This window comes from Scyliorhinus canicula, chromosome 15 (assembly GCF_902713615.1).
Source record: "Scyliorhinus canicula chromosome 15, sScyCan1.1, whole genome shotgun sequence".
NCBI lineage: Eukaryota > Metazoa > Chordata > Chondrichthyes > Carcharhiniformes > Scyliorhinidae > Scyliorhinus > Scyliorhinus canicula.
In genome coordinates this window covers 141,344,240-141,366,449 of record NC_052160.1, presented here as the reverse complement: position 1 = coordinate 141,366,449, position 22,210 = coordinate 141,344,240, and the positions used below count along the sequence as shown (strand labels likewise).

The following is a 22,210-nucleotide window of genomic DNA, read 5'->3' as shown; positions in this document are numbered from 1 at the left end:
GGGGGAAGAAGCTGTTCCCATGTCTGGATGTGCGGGTCTTCAGGCTTCTGTATCTTCTGCCTGATGGAAGGGTCTGGAAGAGGGCAAAGCCTGGGTGGGAGGGGTCTCTGACAATGCTGTCTGCCTTCCTGAGGCAGAGGGAAGTGTACACAGAATCAGTGTGGGGTTGGCAAGCTTGTGTGATGCGTTGGGCTGAGTTCACCACACTGCAGTTTCTTGCGATCTTGAACCGAGCAGTTGCCATACCAACCTGTGATGCAACCGGATAGGATGCTCTCATGGCACATCTGTAGAAGTTTGAGAGTCGATGCAGACATGCCAAATTTCTTTAGCTTCCGTGGGAAGTAGAGACGTTGTTGGGCTTTCTTGACTGTTGCATCAACGTGAGTGGACCAGGACAGACTGGTGACCCTCAGGAACTTAAAGCTGAATATGACTGCAGTAGCTTCTTTTTTTTTTGTCCCAATTTATGTGTTGTTAAAAGAGGAAAAACTTTTCTTGACCAGAACTGAACACTTAAGACCGTTTAGAATGGGTGGCGCAGTGGGTTAGCCCTGCTGCCTCATGGTGCCGAGGTCCCAGGTTCGATCCCGGCTCTGGGTCACTGTCGGTGTGGAGTTTGCACAAACTCCCCGTGTTTGCGTGGGTTTCGCCCCCACAACCCAAAAAAAAGATGTGCAGTGGTAGGTGGATTGGCCACACTAAATTGTCCCTTAATTGGAAAAAATGAATTGGGTACTCTAAATTTACAAAAAGAAAAAAAAAGACAGCTTAGAAGAGTTCTCTTGCGTTTGCATATTCAGAACCCCAGCTGAACAGTGATTGGCAAATGTCTGAAATTCCAGGTTATAAAGACTTTTAAATTGGCATGTTATCAAAAAGATAAAGGTGAGTTGTCATTCACTATCAATTACGACGAGAGTAGAGTGTAATCGGGGCTTTATTACAGAGATGTGTAGCCTCCTGCAGCTGCTGCCGAAATGGCCGCAGCTCGGTGAGCACACACATTTATACTCCGCCTACTGGGCGGAGCCAGCAGGCAGGGATCTACCCCAGTACCTGTAGTACAGGAGCCTTACCGTATTACATCTCGTATGTGATATATACAACAGTGGTGACTACCACAGGTTGTATTCTATAGAATTAAGCTCCTTGTAATAATCCTCTGAAATACCTTAAGTCACGAGTAGATTGTGTGTTTGGAACTGTTTGAAAATTCTTGTGGTTGGATTGGCTAGGAGACGGTTCAAATCCCAGCCTTGGAATTCCCCATAAAAGAGCTTGATGTTGGCTGATTGATTCATGCAGTGGGAAAGAGGAATCCAGCCAAAGGAACTGAGGATGTAGTTCAGCTTCCTGTGCCAGATAGTTACAGATCAGCATGGCAGTCATCTGTTTCCTCAACTGAATAATTTGTCTATGAGAGGTAGATGGAGGATGGAAATGGCTGTGGTTTTTACAGATCTGCATGATGCTGCCTGTCCATTTTCCAGACTGGTGATTTCGTTCTTGGTTTTGTGAATAAAACTTTCTTGGCTGTACATGTCAAACATTTTGTTTTATCTAGTAATTGTAGAAAGTGATTGTAACATGTCTGGCAAATGTGTATCTGCCCATTCCAACAGCCAGAGCTCCCTGTTCCAAGAACGTATACATTGAAAAACCAAAAGAGAAAATGCTGCAAAATCTGTGCAGGTCTGGCAGTATCTGTAAGGAGAGGAACCAGGCACGCCCTTGCAATTCCTGGTTCACGCCGCTGTCCGGGAGAAGCAAACTAAGTCGGGTATGAAGCCTACGATCCATCAGCATCTCAGCGGGGACCCCAGTTACTGCGTGCAGCGATGCCCTGTGCAAGAATAAAATATGACCGCCCGAAGTCTGCTTCTTTAGTCCCCATTTAACCGCCTGCAGGACTCTCTCTGACAAGCCATTTGGTGATGCATGGTATGGGGCAGTGCGGACATGCCGCACCCCATTGCCTTTCATGAGAGCAGCCCCGTTATCTGTTCCGAGCTACTTCCATGGGTGGAAAAAGAAATGCGGAATCACTCGATAGCCGCCCAGGAGGTGATCGTCACCATCTTGTGGACCTCCAGCCACTTGGAGTGGACATCCACCAGCATGAGAAACGTTGACCCCAGGAATGGACCGGCGGAATCGGCATGTACGCAAGCCCAAGGATGTATGGGTGCCGCCACGGAGAGCTTCTCGGCAGATGGAGCACTTTTGGGCCAATGTCTCGATATCCGAGTCCAAGCCTGGCCACTGGACACAACGTCTCGCCAGCGTCTTCATTTTTGACACTCAGGGGTTCCCGTTGTGAAGGTCCTTCAACTGGCCCTTCAGAACAACAACCCTCGTGTCCCACAGGAGGATACCATCCTCCATGGTCAGCTCCGAGGAGAAACCAACTCCCCTGGATGCCAGCCGCAGCACCAGACTCCACACCTTGGCAAGGACGGGGTCTGTTTGCGTCCAGTCATGAATGCAATGATGGGTAAGGAGTCCATAATGTTTAGGAGAGCGACCACTTTGCAGTAGGGGGGGTTTGCAGATTCGGTCTGCAGAGGAGGACGGCTCTCGCTTGTATCGGAACACGAATAAGGGCCACGCGGGTGCTGTCAAGTAGTTTAACGGCATCTCAGCTGCATCCTCCAGGTCATCCAAATGCAAGGCCCAGCCCCAGGGCTGACGCCTACCTCGACTGGCATTGCTGGAATGGTGGCGACGCTCCCCCCCCCCCCCCCAGCCTCTCCTAACTACGGTTACACCTGGACTGGCGCCCACACATCACACCCAGGCCAGAATCTCCTTCAGCCAAGTCTGGGGCATCCCACCTCTAAATGGCCAGTGTTTTTGTCCAGAGGCCGGAGTCGCTGCGGCAGTCAGTCAGGGCCTAGCTGGCCCATGAGGGCGACGTCCCAAAGCGTTCTACTCCATTCCTTATGTTCCTCGCGCTCTCTTGGGACAAAGTGATCTGTAGCGCCAGCTGAAACATTAGGGAGGTTTCGCCCAAACATTTTTCTGCTTTTCCATTTATACAGTAGACCAAACGATCTCCGAGCTTATTGGATAAAGCAGATCCATACTCTCAAAACTTGGCTATCCTCCGTAGCCGTGATACAAACTCGGCGATGGACTCACCGGGTGACTTGCCCACCCTATTGAAATGATACCATTGAATGATCACTGCAGAAGCATGTCAAAATAATTGGTTCCAAACTGGGTCCAGAAAACCAGGGAGGTGGCTCAGCCGAGTATGTTGCAGCTTACTCCTCGTCGCCAGTTTAATAAGGAAACGGGGAGTACACGCCGTGTAAAATAAAGAACTTTGACTTGTTTACAATTACGGCATATACACTTCTCAGAAGACCCTTACCTGGTCTCTTCCTGGTTGGTGTCTTACTGGCTGGCCATTTTTAACCATGCCGAATGGAGTTCCCCCACCCTTAGTGGAGTAATAGCAGTATTGTAAAACTCTTTTTAATTGAGAGAAGTAAATGTTTAGGTTTGAAAAGTAGATTATGTGAAAGGATGTTTTCATCCCTTTGACTTGCCCACCACCCAGATCATTCAGCTATCGAACTGAATGCAAGCTCCCAAGGTGAAGTGACTAATTGAGTTCCAATAATTTCTAACATTTAAAAATTTGTTTTGACAGAAAATGATGAAGGACAATAATTTGGTCAGACATTTGGACGCCTGTGAAACTATGGGCAATGCCACAGCCATTTGCTCAGACAAAACGGGTACTCTCACCATGAATAGGATGACTGTAGTACAGTCATATATTGGAGAAACGCACTACAGGCAAACACCTGCCCCAGATGCACTTTTACCAAAAGTTATGGAGAGGATCGTCAATGGAATTGCCATTAATTCTGCCTACACGACCAAAATACTGGTGAGCAAGAAGTTGGGGGGGAAATTCTTTTGAAATGTTGACGTTTTCCAGGTTTCAAGAAAGCTGAAGTGTTTTAGCCTGATTTCCGACTGGTCATGGCCGTAAAAATGCATGTTTAAATAAACATTTACAAAGCACTGAACGTTTTTGAAAGTTGAATCATTGTTTCTTGAATAGAAATGTCCTTTTGTGGCAATATTTGCATCTGGTTCCACACAATATGTAAACAGATGGCTCCTACGACCAAGGGAAGCCCAGTCAGTCTGGTTTCTGTCTATTCCATGTCTTTGTGAATGTTGGAAATATTCCTCCTGATTTTACACCACACTGAAATTATATATTTTACTTATGGTGTTTATACTTGTGGAAAGGAAGAAATGATAAATGGCTTTCCACCGTGAACATCATTAATAAATGGAGATATTGCATGGACATATTCTGACAACATTTATTAATTGTGGTACTTTGTGCATTATGGCTAATATTGACAAGAAACTTTAACTTTTTTATTACCATTGACCTTTTTTTTATTTGTGCCCTTGTCCCCAGCCCCCTGAGAAAGAAGGAGGCCTTCCTCGTCATGTAGGGAACAAGACTGAATGTGCTTTGCTTGGCTTTGTGCTGGATTTGAAGCAAGATTATCAGGCTGTTCGCAATGAAATTCCAGAAGAGAAACTTTATAAGGTGTACACCTTCAACTCTGCCCGCAAGTCCATGAGTACAGTACTGAAGAATGCTGATGGAAGTTTCCGCATGTATAGCAAGGGTGCCTCCGAGATCATTCTACGCAAGTGAGCGGGTTTTCTTCGTCATTGTCACACTTGACTAAGTAATATAAATTTTGTCAGTGGGGAATGAGAAATGAAAGAAATAACAATGAAATCTGGACTTTCAGTGAGCTGGAAACGGGTCATATTTCTTCTCACGCTCTGAAGAAGGGGGAGCAAAATATCAATCAGATTTTAGCTGATATTGGGTCAGATCTGAATTGCATAATGTATGCAGAAGCCTTTAGGAATGATTTCTGAAGATGCATGTTTTTTTAATATATATATATATCTACCTTTAGTGCACTTAAAGTTTTTTTTTTTAAATCAAAAGACAATGTATTTTTTTATTATTTCCTTTTGTTCCTTCTCTTGCCTCTGTCATCAAAAAGAGTTGGTGAGCAGTTCCTTCCTAGATATTTGCTAATGCTCCCGTGAATTGTAGAAAAACAGAATGGGGCATCTATTACCCATTCCTGGTCAGTATTTGTTTCTCCAGAGCAGCTTTGCCGAAATCATACTTGTCAACATGGACCAACAGCCATTTGAATACCACTGGAATCATCCTGTCTACCATTCCCACCACGATGTCTGTGCCACCTTATTTCAAGACTGAATGTGATTGAACACACAAGACTCCATTGTTAGGACTATCTATTTTGACAAAACAGCAAGTGTGTGTAAAAAAAAAAAAAAAACCGGCTCCTGCCTGTGTTGTGATGGCTTAAGTATTTAATTCTATTATATTAGAGAGCGAGGGGGAGATGAGGAAGAAAAAGGGGTGAAAGTGATAGAGGCGATGACAATTAATCCAAAAAGCTACAACTTGCTGTATCCTGGTGATGTGTTGGAAATGTGTTGGACAATGTACAGTAGGAGGCCAGGTTAGCTCAGCGGGCTGGACAGCTGGTTTGTGATGCTGAGCGAGGCCTGCAGCGTGGGTTCAATTCCCGTACCGGCTGAGGTTATTCGTGAAGGCCCCGCCTTCTCAACTTTGCCCCTCGCCTGAGGTGTGGTGATCCTCGGGTTAAATCACCACCAGTCGGCTCTCCCCCTCAAAAGGGGAATGCAGCCTCTGGTCAATCGGGTCTATGGCGCCTTTACTTACTTTTTACTCGGTAGATAATGCATTGGTGTGATCAAAGGCAGAGTTTCATCTTAAAAATTGAGCTATCTTCTCCATTCAGTGAGCTCAAAACTTGACGATGAAAATATGAAGGCGAGACTGCTTCTCATTTTTTAACAACGTCACTAGTCTTATAATCTCTGGATAATCTATAAATTGTTAACAAAGTTATTCAACAAGAGTAATCCATTTTCTAGCCAAGATTCAGATTTGAACACTTCTGCGTTTTCGTTTGTTTGTATATATTTAGCTGATATCTTTAGTCAGTTATTGACCTAGACTTATCATTAAATACTATACTGGAGTGCATGTTTATTCATAGCTGAAGCTATATTTCAGGACCATAAAAAGGAAAGTTAGACTTGGGGTGATCCGACAGGTTATGCTAACACCCTCTGCGGCAGAGTGCTGTGCTGGCAGTTCTTAGAGGCCACATTCCACTCCTGGTTAATTCCTTCTTATCGTCAAAAGGTGTTGATAAATTGTAGAGATTAAGCATATTCTTCCTCGCCCTTCACTTAGGCAGTGGTGTGTTGAAGTGGAACACTTCACCAAATGGAGAAGAGTGGAAATGTGGTTAATTTAATAATTTGAAGCCATTCTTACTAGGTTAGTAGCGCCATGACATATAGTTGGGTGAATAATGCAGATTAACTACTTTTATTCTTAGTTATACACTTTGGTGAAGTTCTGTTCACTTTAAGAGGTAGTTAAGAATATCAATGACACGCAACTCTGAGACAGATAAGACACTAGTCAATTTTCAGTGGCAATAATATCACCTCACCTGCTCAGAACTTTATAAAGTTTTCAGCCTCCCTGCCTGATGACACCTTTTTGAATGATAGCTAAAGCTAGCTAGGTTTGTATTTTATTTACTGTCCAGTTTGAGATCTAACTAATTGAATATGCTGACCCGATTAATCTAACCTAATTAAATATGCTTCTCCCCATCCCCACAAATCAATTCCAGTTGGTTGTGATGAATCCAAATTATTTTGCAGGGTTTCCAATGTTGGAATGTTTAGGAGGGAGGCGGTGGTATAATGGGATTGTCACTGGACTCATAAACCAGAGACCCAGAGTAATGCTCTGGGGACCCGGGTTCAAATCCTGTCACTGCAAATGGTGAGACTTGAATTCAACAAAAACCTGGAATTAAAAATCTGATGATGACCATTGTCGATTGTCGTAAAAACCCATCTGGTTCACTAATGTCCTTTTAGGGAAGGAAATCTGCCGTCCTTACCTGGTCTGGCCTACATGTGACTCCAGACCCACAGCAATGTGGTTGACTCTTAACTGTCCCCTCAAGGGCAATTAGGGATGGACAATAAATGCTGGCACAGCCTGCGATGCCCACTGCCCATGAACAAATTTTTTAAAATCAGAAACCAAATATTGACTGGTATCTGATTATGGTGATTATCTAGGGTGGTACCCGTCCATGACTGGCTGGAGGAGGGGTTGTGTATATCTCAGAACTGTTCAGCATTTGATCTTACATAGTTCAGACTAAAGCCTTGAGAATTCTTGGGTCATTTGGCAAATCGACATTTTGTTCCTATTTACCAGGGAATCAGTAAAGTTGCAGTCAAGGGTATATGAAATAAGGTTCCATGGGTGCTGGGTTGTTTTTCATAGGTGAGCTTTGGCAAATGATTTAATTTGGGAGGGGGGGGGGGGGGGGGGGGGGGAGACTGGCTGCATATCTTAGTCAGCCCTGTCCTTGCTCAATATCCCCATGATGGCAAATGAGAGAAGATTATTCTGCCTGATACTTTTCTGCTTCACGCACCAAATGCAGAGGACGTTCACACCCCGAAAACTGCCGACCTGGAAAATTCCTGCTCTGAATGATTCGGCGCTCACCAGACAAGCTTGCTAGATCAGTCTGTTCTTCTGCTTCTAACTCTGTTAAATGCTTGACTACCCATCAGAAGACAAGGAGTCGGGGACCTAGATTTTCGCAGTCAGCCCATAGAATCCCTACAATGTAGAAGGAGGCCATTCAGCCCATCGAGTCTGTACCGACCCTCTAAAAGGGCACCCTATCTAGGGGTGAGGCCACAACCCTATTCCCGTAGCCCAGTAACCTGACATAACCTTTTGGACACGAAGGGACAATTTAGCACGGCCAATCCACCTAATCTGCACATTTTTGGACTGTGGGAGGAAACCGGAACACACTGGCAGAGCTGATTTGACGTCTGGATCTTTGTGGAATGGAAGGAGGCCATTCAGCCTTACAATGTGGTTGACTGCCTGTTATCTTTGACCTGAAATGGGGTGGCAAGCCACACAGTTCAAGGGAAACTGAGGCTGGGGTATAAACGCTGGCCTTGCCCAGTGACGCCGACATCCCAGGAAAGAAGCAATTTTTTTTTTTAAGTCAATGACAAGACTGTCCTTTTGCTCATTTTTTTGTTTACTGCAGGTAACAGATGCTGACAATTAATGTGTATCATGTCCAAGAAAATGTTTGTGAATATTTTTCAGGTGCACTAAACTACTGGGTAAAAACGGAGATGTAACAGTTTTCAAGGTGAGGGACCGTGATGAAATGGTGAAGAAGGTGATTGAACCAATGGCCTGTGAAGGGCTGCGGACCATCTGCCTAGCCTACAGAGACTTTGTCAAGGAACCCGAATGGGACAACGAAAATGAGATCCTGAGTGACCTGACGTGCATCACTGTTGTGGGGATTGAGGATCCGGTGCGACCAGAGGTAAATTGGGTTTTGGAGAGTAACTAATGTTGGTCGTTCTGGGTGAGTGTGCTGAACACTCAATTTGGCTCTGTTTCTTGTCTAAACTCTGGAGTCGCCAGGTGCCGTTAAGACACCGCCACAAGCTTCAAGGTGAAGTTCAAAGCAATAAAACCGTACACCAATTAGTAAGTCCAAACAACTAGAGTTTATTATAATACAATTATAATAACTACCCATGCACACGCTAAAAGGATTAAACTTACTCCTACCGCTAAACAACTAATACTTATCTCGAAGGAACTGCTGGGTCAGGGAACAAGGCCTCTTGCTCTGCTCTGGTCTGCAGACTTCAGGTTGGTATCAATTAAAAAGGGGTCAGGAGTGCCTATCTCTGGTAGCGATCGTTGGGAGGCACTTACTTGTTGGTGGCTGCTGTCCGAAGGCTGGATCAGGAGACAGAAGACTGAACCATGTGTGGGACCTTTCTTTTATAGGTCCCAGGGGATCCGCGCCCCTTTGGGCAGACTCCCTTACCTGCTTGGAATCAATTGGGTCTCTTCCCAATCGATATGTTTGAACCCCCCCAATCATAGGGCAGTTCCTTGGTTGCTGGGGCGGTTCTTGGGACCTATTGTTTTGGGCTTCTCTGGCGCCACTGGGTCTGGCCTTCCATAGAATGTATCGATTTGTGCTTAACTTGTGTCCATTGTATCTGGGACTCGCCCGGTATCGCCTCATTAGTATGTTAACGGGTTTTCTTTCACAGTGCTGTCTGGTCTCTGCAGCAGTCAAAACCGGTTTCTGCAGTCGTCCCAATTCACAATCGCCTTGCAAGCTGCTTGCTTTACACCATGTCCATTTTCCCTGCATTCCTTGCAATGTTCCATTTTGTGTTGGGCAGTGGCCACCCCAGGTGGCTACACGAACAAAAGTGTCGTCTTAACATTGTGAATATCTTTGTTTTTAAATGAGCAAGCTTCTAGCTGATTTCCTCCCTTACTTAGGGGCAGCATGGTAGCATAGTGGTTAGCATCAATGCTTCACAGCTCCAGGGTCCCAGGTTCGGTTCCCGGCTGGGTCACTGTCTGTGCGGAGTCTGCACGTCCTCCCCCTGTGTGCGTGGGTTTCCTCCGGGTGCTCCGGTTTCCTCCCACAGTCCAACGATGTGCGGGGTTAGGTGGATTGGCCATGCTAAATTGCCCGTAGTGTCCTAAAAAAGTAAGGTTAAGGGGGAGTTGTTGGGTTACGGGTATAGGGTAGATACGTGAGTTTGAGTAGGGTGATCATTGCTCGGCACAACATCGAGGGCTGAGGGGTCTGTTCTGTGCTGTACTGTTCTAAACTTGTAACCTGTTGCGAGCTTTTGTGTGGTATTTTATTTTCTTGCATGATCCAAAACAGTTGCTGGTCTCCAATTAAAAATTGTTCTGGGGCAGTCTTTTTGTTTGTGTTTCCCGGGTTGCAACTGCTTACTGTCCATGTTCAATTGTCAGATGTTAGGGGTAACCCACACATGATGCTGTATTATCACTAGTGTGTGCGAACAGCAATGTGGAGGCATCTGCAGTATTGGGTAACATGCTGTTGTTCCTGTGGCTGTTGTGTAAAATTTCATCAAAGTGCTTAATTTTATTTTTTACTCCCCTTTTTTTTTTAAATTAGCAACGCCTCGAGGCTGAATGTAAACCGAGTGCTAATAATGCAAAGTTTTCCCATTTGGTATCTAATTAGCTTGCAGTGTATTCACGAATGCAGCCTTCCTTCAGCTGCACTGCCTTCACATCTTCACGTGTTAGCAATTACTCCTCCAAGCTTGCAATTTGAGATAGTTGAGCTTCACTCGAACGCTGAGTTCAGCATAACCGCATACGATAGCTGGTCGAGAAAGCCAATCGGTGCTGATGCAGAATTTTCCTTAGCTTCAGAAAACTCTAGGCATATCGTAGAACTACACCATCGAAATCTCTCCCTTCAAGCAAATAATTTTTCTTTGGAAGGGTGGATACTAGAACGGCACCAAGCCATTCTGTTCCTAACGCGCTTTGTGCTGTGATATTTAAAGACGTTTTTTTTCCTCTTAAACGTCAGAGAAGGTTTCTGCTGCCGTTTTAATCATTGAGGTCACCCAGCAAGATGCGTTCAGAACAAGATTTCAAATTGACAGCCTGATCTGGGAGGAATTATTGCTATTTTAAATATCACAGGAGGAGTGGACGACTGAAATGAGAAAATTGGCAAAAATATATTTGTAGCTGTCAGTTATGTTGGAAAGGCTAAATTTGGAGCGAGGCACTTTGCAATTCCATTTCTTATTCTGTATGGGAGTCATGGGTTTGTTTTGGATGGGTTTCTTTCCAGAGATCTTGTTTGTCGGAAGCCTTGTACACCTCAGTATTTTTTCACAATTGACAGTATTTGCAATTACTGGACAATTTATAATTGAACTTCTTTCTCCTGTCACAACAAATATCTAACCTTAATGTGAACGTTGTAGTGAGACCTGCAAGCAGGCACCTCGTGGTGCATTAAAATCTATCTTGTTTACACTAATTCTATTCAGCTGCTATTCATAGAGTTTTATAGCACGAAAAAAGGCCCTTTTGACGCATTTTGTCCATGTCGGCCATCAAGCACATATGTACTGCAATCCCATTTTCCAACATTTGGTCCATAGCCTTATCTGCTATGGCGTTTCAAGTGCTTCTTAAATGTTGAGGGTTCCTGCCTCTGCCGCGCTTTCAGGCAGCGAGTTCCAGATTCCAACCACACTCTGGGTGAACAAGTTTCCATTCTCATCTCCTCTAAACCTTCTGCCTTAAATCTGTGCCACCTGGTTGTTGACCCCTCCGCTAAGGGGAAAAGTTCCTCCCTCTCTACCCTGTCTATGCCCCTCGTAATTTTATACATCTCAATCAGGTTCCCCCCTCAGCCTTCTCTGCTCCAAGAAAAAACAATCCAGTCTCTCTTGACAGCTGAAACGCTCCAGCCCAGGCAACATCCTGGTGAATCTGCTCGAATGAATGTTCAGTTAGATACCCAAGACTGTCAAAACATGCACCAGGGCGTCCAACTTGGAAATCAATTCAAAATTGCTGGTGTGGGATTTCTAACTTGCTCTGTTCCACTAATATTGTGGAAAATATTTGTGTTTTCAAGTCTTTGGATGAAGGGAGGGGAAGAGTCAGAAATGAAGTGATAATCCCACTCTTCCCAGGGTAACTATGCTCCAGGGAATCTAATCTGGGTGCAGGATCATGGAACTGCCTTTAAATTATTGTCTTGATTTGAGTTTGTAATTTTCCTCTTGTTTTGAAGCAGTCTTGAGCAGCAGAATTTAAAAGCTCAAATTAGAAAAAAGCTCCCAATGACAGCACACTAAATAATAGCTTGACAGCCACTGTTACTGTGGCAAATCATAGGCTGTTTAGTCTCAATTTAAATTTAGATTTGGAAGAACAGACACAGATTTCTTTAATTAGGCTGCAAAATATATGGTGTCAACAACAAATGGCAGAAAACAGTCTGTAAATTTAAAGGGTGCAACAGTTCAAAAGGATTCTGTGAAATGAAAACCGCTTCTTGTCACAAGTAGGCTTCAAATGAAGTGACTGTGAAAAGCCCCTAGTCGCCACATTCCGGCGCCTGTTTGGGGAGGCTGTTCGGGGAATTGAACCGTGCAGCTGGCCTGCCTCGGTCTGCTTTAAAAGCCAGCGATTTAGCCCTGTGCTAAACAAGCCCCTGATTTATTCTGTTTATCTCCTGTATCTGTATCGTTGCCTCGCCTGCAAAGTCTGTCAACGCCTTAGGCAGAAGCTTTCTAATGGTTTAATTTGCAGGTTTATATGACCTTGCTGATTTCTGTGCTTCACTCTGTAATATCTGTAGGCTTAATAGCTTTCATGGTTTTGTTTCTGGATCAACCAATATCATTCTAGCTCATTAAAAAAAAACTTTGGGGTATAACTCAGCTGCCATAGAACATTGCAATATTTAATGGGTTCCACTTCATTTTATTTATTATATATAAAACACTAAAATCCTTGCAATCTATTTTTTTAATTGATGCCCTTGCCCTGTTTTAGATCGCCTACCCTTTTTCCCCTTGTTCCAAGGCTGACTTGTCGCATATCCATCTGTTGTTAGGGTTCACCCCCCCCCCCCCCCCCCCCCCCCCCCCCCCCCGATACACTCTCAGCTGCGGTATCTCTCTCTCTCATTACTTTTTTTAAAAATCTTTTTATTGGCATTTTAGAGTTTTGCATATCAATAACAGCACAATGGTGATGGTAAGTAACAAAATAAAAACAACAGGACATTAGCCCCTTGCTGTCACCATAACCGTGACTGAGGTCTGGATACTATTTTGCATTTTTACAGTAGTGCTAATTTTCACAGAATTTAGGCGGGTTCTTGCAGGGGCTCCCACCGCTTGGCAGCGCGAGTTGCACCGCGCTTTACCCACAGATTCACAAATATATCTGGGCTCTTTCCCCTCGCTTGCTGGTTGTTTTCGTTTTGCTGGTGGTGTTTGGGGTGGGGGCGTCCCCTTGAGTTTGAGTTTTCGAGGGAGGGTGTGTTGTGTCGTTAGTTTGCCTGGTTCGGTCTGTGTGGGAGGGGTTTGTGTTCCCTCCTGTGGATGCCCCTCCCCCATTCATCCTCTGTTCTTCACCAGCTCCCCTCCTTACAGGCGACATTCTCTGCCCCCCCCCCCCAGTTATCACCCCCTTGTGAACCAGTTGGTGAAGAGGCTTGTGGATTCATTCCACGTGCCTTGGAATCTCTCCTTGGACCCTCTTATCGCAAATTTTAGTTTTTTTCCAGCCTCCGGATCTGAGAGCCACTCCGAACCCTTGGGTGGCGCTGCCGGCTTCCATCCCAGCAGGTCTCCGGCTGGCGATCAGTGAGGCAAAGGTCAGGGCATCCGCCCCCTTCCCTGTCCGGAGCTCTGGGAGCTCTGGCACCCTGAAGACCACCACCGGTGGGCACGACTCCGTTTCAACCCACGCCACCCTGGACATGGCCTTGAAGATGGCCGTCCAGAACTCTCTGAGGCAGGACCAGTACATATGGGTGTGGTTGACCCCCTCCCCCCCCAATGCTCGTACTCTTCTCTCTTAACTTTCTGATAATCAATGCAGAAGGAAGCCATTCAACCCATCGGGCCTGCACTGACCCCCCTCCCCAAAAGAGCACCCTACCTGGGCCCTATCCTCCATAACCCCACCTAACCTTTACATCTATGGATTGGAAGGAAACTGGAGCACCCGGGGGAAACCCACGTGGACACTGGGAGAACGTGCGAATTCCGCACACAGGCCGGAATCAAACCCGGGTCCCTGGCACTGTGGGGCAGCAGTGCTAAACATCGTGACACGGTGTCTCGTCGAAGTTGTCTACTGCTCAGACAGTGCCCTCACAGACTATGACCAATGACAGGCGAATCATAAATTTTAAACATGTTTATTTTGGCCTGATGGTGATAGCTTTGTTGTAACAAGCATGACATCAGCATGAAAATCATTCACTGCCTGTTTAGCAGCTTTTGAACTCTTGTCAGTGTGATTTAGCTGCCTTGAACATTACCTTTGGTTTGAAATGGAGAACTGTTAATACCTAAAAGGCTGGGTTTGCCCCTGCAGTACAATGTAAAGTAGTCTCCCTCTAACCAGTTGCACTTTTAAGACGCACGTCCTTTACTGATAAGTTACAATTCTGCACCATTGGCTACTATACTTTGCAAACTCCGCAGTTATTCGTAAATGGAACATTTTATTTTTGTAAACAGATGAAATCGGAGGACAGGTAGGCCACTCTGCCCCTCGACCCTGCTCTACCGTTCAATAAGATCATGATTGATCAGTTTGTGTTTCAAGTTCTACGTTTCCAACCATGCCATGATTCTCTTGCCCAACGAGAATTTACCTCCCTCCACCTTTAAAAAAAAAAAAAAAAAAAAAATTCAATGACCTCCACCTCGATTGTTTCTGAGGCAGTCTGTTCCCAAGTCGCACAAGTCTCTGAGAGAGAAAAAAAGAGATGACCCCGAAGTTTAAAACAGTGCTCCCTAGTTCTGGATTCGCCCATGAAAGGAAACATTCTCTGCAGTGTTCCTCCCTCACGAACAGCTCTGGCCTCCATATTATCAAAAGGATGGAAAGACACTGCAAGGGCGGCAGGGTTGTGCAGTTAGCGCTGAGGTCCCAGGTTCGATCCCGGCCCCGGGTCACTGTCCGTGTGGAGTTTGCACGTTCTCCCCGTGTCTGTGTGCGTCTCACCCCCACAACCCAAAGATATGCAGGGTAGGTGGATTGGCCACGCTAAATTGCCCCTTCGTTGGAATTTTTTAAAATAAAGGTCCTGCAGACAGTAAGTCATTTGTACGTTGGTGATACCAGAAATGAGGGGATGGTGAATTTTAGGCCCACAACGGCCATGTTTTTGGCGGGGGGGCACAAAAATGGGATGGGTGACTGGCCCACCATCTGCTTGATCTTTTCCCCCATGATACAGTGGGCAGATAAAGGATCAGCCAGCTCACCTGCCCCTCGGCCTATCGAGTCCCTTAATTACCCAGTTATGAGCCTAAATCCACCTTCGCTCCAAAATATGGTGGTGGATGGTGGAGGAAACTGGTATCTAGGGTAGGAAGGAAGGGGGTATGGTAGTCAGTTTTAGGGGTATTACGTTACCCAGGCTGAGGCTGTAAGACCATTGGTGTGGGAGGTACCTGAGACAGCAAGATCATTGGTGAAGCCTGCCTGCTGGTTCCGCACAGTAAGGCGGAGTATAAGAGTCTGTGTCTCCCCAGCTGCTGCATTCTGTACCTGCGCTGCTGGGGGAAGCATCTAGTCCAATAAAGCCTTCAATTGTCATCCAATCTCGCTTCTGGAGTCTTTGATCGTGCATCAGGGGGTTCCTCCTTTTGACATGTGCCCTGTACACACTGGTGGGACCCCACCAAGATATTACCCCCTTTGTGCCTCTAAACCCGTAACCCTAACCCTCCACCCCATCAGAGTGTCCAATCGTTCCCTGCCAAAAAACACCACCACCACTTAACAGGATGGTGATGATGGGGCTGAGCAATGCGCAAAATCCTACCTAGGAGGTTATTTCTACCAAGAAACATTGGACAGCCTGGGAGGATTCTCCCCAGGAAAGGGATGACTGAGGAGTAACCTGACCAAGGCTTTCAGACCATGAAAGTGTTTGGTGGGGTGCGGGGGGGGGGGGGGGGGGGGGGGGGGGGGGGAGATAGCTGTGAGAAGATAGTAATACCTGTGGGGATGAATAAAGGACGATAAACCCAAGATCGTAGATCGTCACCAATGAACTCAGTCTGGAATTCAGGAAAAGTCTCTTTGCCCGCAATATGGCCAGAATTAAGAACTCGCTACGACAGTAGTGAGACAGTAGACAGTTGCGGCGGAGAGCAGAGATGCATTTAAAGGGAAAGCTAGAGGGAGATAGCAGGAGAAGAATTTGTTGATGGGCTTCGATGACAGAGTGAGTAACGGTGTATGTGGAGAGTGAACGGGCAGGAATCAGCTGGACTGTTGAGGTGCTATAAGTACGATGGAATTTACAAGTTATGCTAATCACCCCTGCTGCTGCGGCATTACCACTCTGCCGGCGGTTAGATGTGTGACAGCAGTTGCTACCATTGGCCAATTCTCATTGTTCATCTCCTTTCCCAAATCACACCACAAAGCCCAAAGTCTGTCTATTGTTTTGAAGTCTTTAGAAGCCTACACATCTTACAAATGGGCACATTGGTCAAAGGCACATTGGTTAACCTGCATTGAAAACACTACTGAGCTGTCTGTGTGGGAAAAACAACCCAAGGTGCACCATAAGGAGCCCTGAGGCAAATGTATATTGTCTAAACTGATAAAGTTGTGCTATGATTGGTTTTGCAAACCCTCCATTTTGGGACGATGGATGTCTTTAAAATCATGTTATGAAGTTGAGAGCTAGTATAATTATATGCCTGTCGAGTTGATAATTTATGAACAGCGCTTAACAATGCAGTCCACTTTAAATAATGTATAACACCAAGTACCTGATATCTTATCTGAGTCTATTCCTAATTTAAATTCTTCGAAGTCACATGCTGAACAACTTGTTCACAGTATGCCTAGAGATGCTTATTATCTATAAATAAACAGTCCTTTTCTGAAGAGCCACAAACAGTTCAGTTGATACCATTTTCTTGGTGAAAATAATTACACCTCTGTCAGCTAATTTTATTGCTTGTGTTGAAAGGCATTTATTATTATTCCATGTCAGCTTACATCGCTGTTTATTGCATTTAACCCATTCGCTGTTGCCAACTGTACGTCCTGAATGACCTAAACATGCACAGTGAAATCTATTATCTTTCCTTCTCTTTTTCTACCCCCCAAAACATCCATACATATATATACGCACGCACACACACATATATTATATATATATATACACACGCACACACATATATAGACGCACGCACACATATATATTATATATATATATATATATACACGCACACACAATTTATTCTTGCCCAATTTCTACGGTTAAACCCAGCATTTTCCCCACTTCGCATCTCTCAGACAGCAGGACATTAAGCGTATATCGAGTGTCATGTTTTCATCATCGCTACTCTGCAGTTGAGATTTCTGATAGCTTTGTGACTCTTTCATTTCGCAATGGGATATAGTTACATGTCCATTCTTTGACCTGCTGTTAGTTGTAAGAAACACCCTATGAAATGGCCGACCGGTTAGTTTCTCCACCCGAGTGCACATCTGTGTTTTGGTTGGAATAGAATCCTACGTCATAAACTGTTCTTGCTTTGCTCGCTGTGACAAACTGAAAATAAAGTTTTCTCAGATGTTTTCATTGGGTCGGCCTCCATACAAATCAATGATGCATTTCTAGGTAGGTTAAAGTATGTGAGTGGAGACTCTGGTGTTAAATATTCGGGGGCATCATTTGGAATTGTAAAAGTTATTTTTCAGAAAGGAACTAATTTTGTCAGATTCAGCAAGATATCCAAGTGAAGGGCAACACGGTGGCGCAGTGGGTTAGCCCTGCAGCCTCATGGCGCCGAGGTCCCAGGTTCGATCCCGGCTCTGGGTCACTGTCCGTGTGGAGTTTGCACATTCTGCCCCTGTTTGCATGAGTTTCACCTCCACAATCCAAAAGATGTGTACGCTAGGTGGATTGGCCATGCTAAATTGCCCCTTAATTGGAATAATGAATTGGGTACTCTAAATTTAAAGAAAGATATTCAAGTGAAAATGTTCAACAAATAATCCAACTTCTAGGAATGGATTATTATCGTAAAGCTGCAAGGGTCAGCTGATGGAAAAATGAAATACGTTGATATTGAAAAAGTTCTGTGAATTATTAATTTCTATCTTTTTTTAAAAGGATTATGCAATTTTGAGTTATACCAGTATACCCTTGGCCCAATTTATTTACTGAAATTGGTTCATTGCCATTGCAGGTTCCAGATGCCATAATAAAGTGTCAGCGAGCTGGTATAACTGTGCGAATGGTGACCGGAGACAATATTAACACTGCCCGTGCCATTGCCACAAAGTGCGGCATCCTCAACCCAGGAGAAGACTTCCTGTGCATGGAAGGAAAAGAATTCAACCGGCTTATCCGCAATGAGAAAGGCGAGGTATGGCGCATGTCAAATGTGAGCTGCAGAATAACGCCTAGATTAGTGGGAGGTTAGGGTGCAGGGACAGGATTCTCAGGCTGACCACGTAGAAGAATGAAGCTGGAGGAACATATCAACGCTTAATGTTACTGCCCGCAAAATTCATGTAGGGGGAACATGTACAAAATATTTCTGCCCCCCTCCTCTTTGTAAATATCCATGAGGACAGCTGAGCTATGAACACTGGAGATACCATATTGGATCTGACCAATAGGATGTGAGGGGGAACTTCTCATGTGTTTTTGGGTTTCTAACCTGTTAACCGAGCTAAGCGTGGAAATTTGCTTGCGGCACATTTTCAAGACCCAGGCTGGATTCAAAAACTATTCGAATACTTTTATTTATCAAAGGCAGACAGTGCGTTTTAAGTCCCCCAGTGAACAGGCAAGACTTGGGACAGCCTCTGGTTCTCACCCTGTGAAATAACACCGACTGCATCTTGCAGGCCTTTGTGATGTAAATACTCCACATGGTTCACAGAAGGATATTGCAAGGTTATTTTTTGTATGGGTTGTTCTGTGTTGTAAATAACATGAAGCTGTATTACTGGCAAAACAATGGAATGGTTTCAGGCACCTTTCTAAGTGTGCAATAGGTGACAAGTGTACCAGTGAGATCACAGCCATTCCAAGCTAATTCTTAACTTGGGGCAGGCAAGAGAGTTTGTTTTTTTTTCTGCCATTTTCCCTCGTGCAAATTTTGTTTTATGTGCAGCTAAACAGATTTGGGAATCATTGCCAATTTTATAATGCAACCATATGATGGCATTAGTAATGAAATCAAATAACTAGCTTCTTCTTGTGTTCTTGAGATTGCTGGTTTAAAACAAACATATGGCGGAAAAATACACTGTCGTGCCTTAACACATCTTTGTTTGATTGTTTAACCTGCTGTTCTGTGACCTCAATGTCCCAAAAATAGAACTAAAATGAATAATCACTCATTCTGCCTTTGACCTTGATTGAGGGAGGAGACTATCCTTTCCATCCAAAGAGACCTTTAACCTTCAGGAAAGGTAGACGGTTTAAAATACCTGTAGGATATGAACTCTGACAAGGACTTGCTCTGGAGTGTCGGTCTAGTCCTCCAGTCACCTTGAGCCCGCAACGATCGTCCCCACACACCTGCTGAGCCAAGACGATATTGGTCAGTAAAACGGCGACCTGTTGCGCATAGCAATCTGGGCCGGTTTTCAACGTGAGCAATGACAGATAACAGACGACGGGCCGTACGTGTTTCAAGTCTTGTTTATTGTCCTGTCACTGATGCAATTCTTCTGGGTCTCTAACCTTAACTTGGAGCAGCTGGGTTCTGTCTTCTGATAACTACAAGCAAGAGTATTTTTAGCCGGCTTGCTTTTCTTGGAGAGGTGATCTTGGCCGGAAGGATGGAAATTCATGCCGTACTAGAGGAAAATTACACCATAAATGTTGAGTTCTGACAGCCTTGCATCATGTGTCCCTCGGCAACTAAGTAGCCTAGTATTAATTGATTGTTAACTTTGCACCGTTGCTGTAAGGCCATTGAGGAGCACTGCTTGCTTGTGCTTCAGCTTGTGTGTGGAACCCAGCTTTCCCCAATTTCACAACAGTGCTGTGGAGAACTGGATGATTCCAGCATTGCAGTGAATTAGTTGAATGCATCTTTTACTCTTCGGCCTGTGACCGATTGCAATCCTCAGGCTGGCGAGAGACTGTGATTTCACATGCAAACATTCTCACCTATGAATACCTTGGATGTTTTTCTGAAGCCGCTGTGATATTCCAATCCTCTAATGTGAACCAAGTTCCCCACCTTAACTAGTAATTTGGTCTACCCTGTATGGGTGAAAACCCCAGAGCTTTCAACCAGCAGCTCTGGCATCTTGCCCACTGCTGGGACTGGAACTATTGGGCTGGTTTCGGACCCGGAGGTTAAGACAGTGAGAACCAAAAGCCACAGTGGAGGCTTTCAAGGATCACAGTTGACCCATGAGCTGTAAATTGAGTGCCCTATGTCAGATACAAATGTACTAATTCATATTAGGGTGCTGAAAGGTACGTTATATTCTCTAAATACTTTGTGCTTTACACCAGTCACTAACATCGAATTCTTGCCCAGGACTGTGTGATGACATGTCAGTCTCTCTCTGACATTTACCAGGTGAAATAGCGCGTGTTGGTTCCATCAATCGTTTACTTTGCTGACTCCTAAGAGCGATCGGCAGCGAACTCCAAACGGAGCAGTTCAGCCACTTGCACGTCGTTCTGTTCGATTTTTCAGAACAAGTGGTGAAGTGGCTAATGCAGATTCTGCTGCACAGCAAAGATAGCACTTGATTTCGGCGCATTGGATTATATTTAATATGTGCGTGCCCCAATGGCAGCAATCATGTTTGAAAACAAGAAATATGTTAAATACATTGCCTTGGCCACTTCTCTAGAGGAAGAAGTGAAGGTTGAGTGGGATGCTGCAGATGTGAGTGTGCGTCGCATGTACATTACGTGGCCTCTCTCTCAGAAAGCATATACACAGCTACGGTGTGTTCCTTCAATAAATACCAAGGCAGTAATTCAGGAACACCACAGACCAGGAGCTCACCCATTTGTGAGTAGGAAATAAAAACTGATTTCTCGTTGAACAATGGGAAACGCTCTCACAACCCCTTCAAAAACAATGGCTGAATACTGCTCTCCACGTTGCAGCAAGCCCTCCGAAAGCTATTCCTGTACCAGAATAAGAGGTGGTAGAATGTGCGGTAATATGTCTGCTACAATGTATATAAGTAACAAACATTTTAATGAATAGTACTTTTAGGATACTTCAGCACATTAATTAAGACAGTTTTAAATACAAAGAGAGCACGCTGAACAATTGCATTTTTTTTGGCTTTTGTCATTAACTGATTGCATCAACGTTTCACATTTAATTTTTTTTTTCTAAGGTGGAGCAAGATCGTCTTGATAAGGTCTGGCCAAGTCTCCGTGTCCTTGCACGATCTTCCCCGACAGATAAACACACACTAGTGAAAGGTATTTGAATCCAGCGCTGTTCAGTAACACAACTGCATTGTTTCCTACTGAAATAGATATACCATCAAATTGAATGCGCATATCGTAGTCTGCAAGTGTTTTGATTCTTGATTTTGGGTTGAAGTTGTGTGTGTGTGTGTGTGTGTGGGGCCGGGGGGGGGGGGGTGGTCAGTCACTCCTCAATGTTGCAGGTCAACAGTTGGTGATGGTAAGGTTGGGGTACGGGAGGACTGAATGACGATACGCTTTGTTTCCTACCGGTGAAATTGCATTTGAAAAGCACGGCTATAAGGAACGCTACTTTAATGTTAACTATCTCCCTATGGTTTAATATTCGATGTATTGTGGAATGCTTTTGTATTGTCCAATGTGGTCAGTAAGTGTTACAAAGTACAACTTACTGCAAAGAATGTAGTGAGTGTACAAATAGGTCCAGCCATTTGAACAAAACTAAGCACGTCTTCATTAAGCTCTTTGTTCAGGGGGCATGCTTCCAAGCTAAAGTAATTACATTGGACACTCCTCCACCTGGTGGGTAAGAGTAGGAAACATCAACATGTGTGGCCAGCGATAAGCAAAACTTGGCAAAGGTGAACAGAATCAATGGAATTAATCTGGGCTTCAGTGCCCCAGTGTGAGAAATTAAGTTATAAACCTACAACATGTGCAAACTTAAACCAAAGCAAATGCTCAAGTTTTCATTCCTGATTTTCATCAATTTTGAAAAGATAAAATAATACGTGTTTAAGAAACAAATTGGACTATGAAGATGGAAATCTACATTAAAATGTTTAAAACCCTTATATGCCTTTAGTGTGTCCGGTATAAGATATAACGGTAAAATATACAGTAATCGCTGGAAAGATAATATGGAAAGCATTTTGCATTTTTGGTCATTGATGGGCAATGATATTGAGATGTTTTTTTGCTACTTTTAGGTAAAATAATGATTATTGAATTAATAATAAAACGTCTCT

The 22,210-nt window shown here is 44.5% G+C and overlaps 1 protein-coding gene across 8 annotated transcripts in view; it reads left to right on the top strand.

The window, feature by feature from the left end:
- Positions 1-22,210, top strand: part of LOC119978753 (plasma membrane calcium-transporting ATPase 1-like) — a 277,686-nt gene that overhangs the window by 212,629 nt on the left and 42,847 nt on the right. For all 8 annotated transcript variants that reach the window (XM_038820612.1, XM_038820609.1, XM_038820605.1 and 5 more), the window contains 5 exons: positions 3,662-3,904; positions 4,454-4,695; positions 8,297-8,525; positions 18,001-18,180; positions 21,146-21,233. In XM_038820612.1, coding sequence (XP_038676540.1) covers positions 3,662-3,904; positions 4,454-4,695; positions 8,297-8,525; positions 18,001-18,180; positions 21,146-21,233 — 982 coding nt within the window. The remainder of the gene's footprint in view (positions 1-3,661; positions 3,905-4,453; positions 4,696-8,296; positions 8,526-18,000; positions 18,181-21,145; positions 21,234-22,210) is intronic.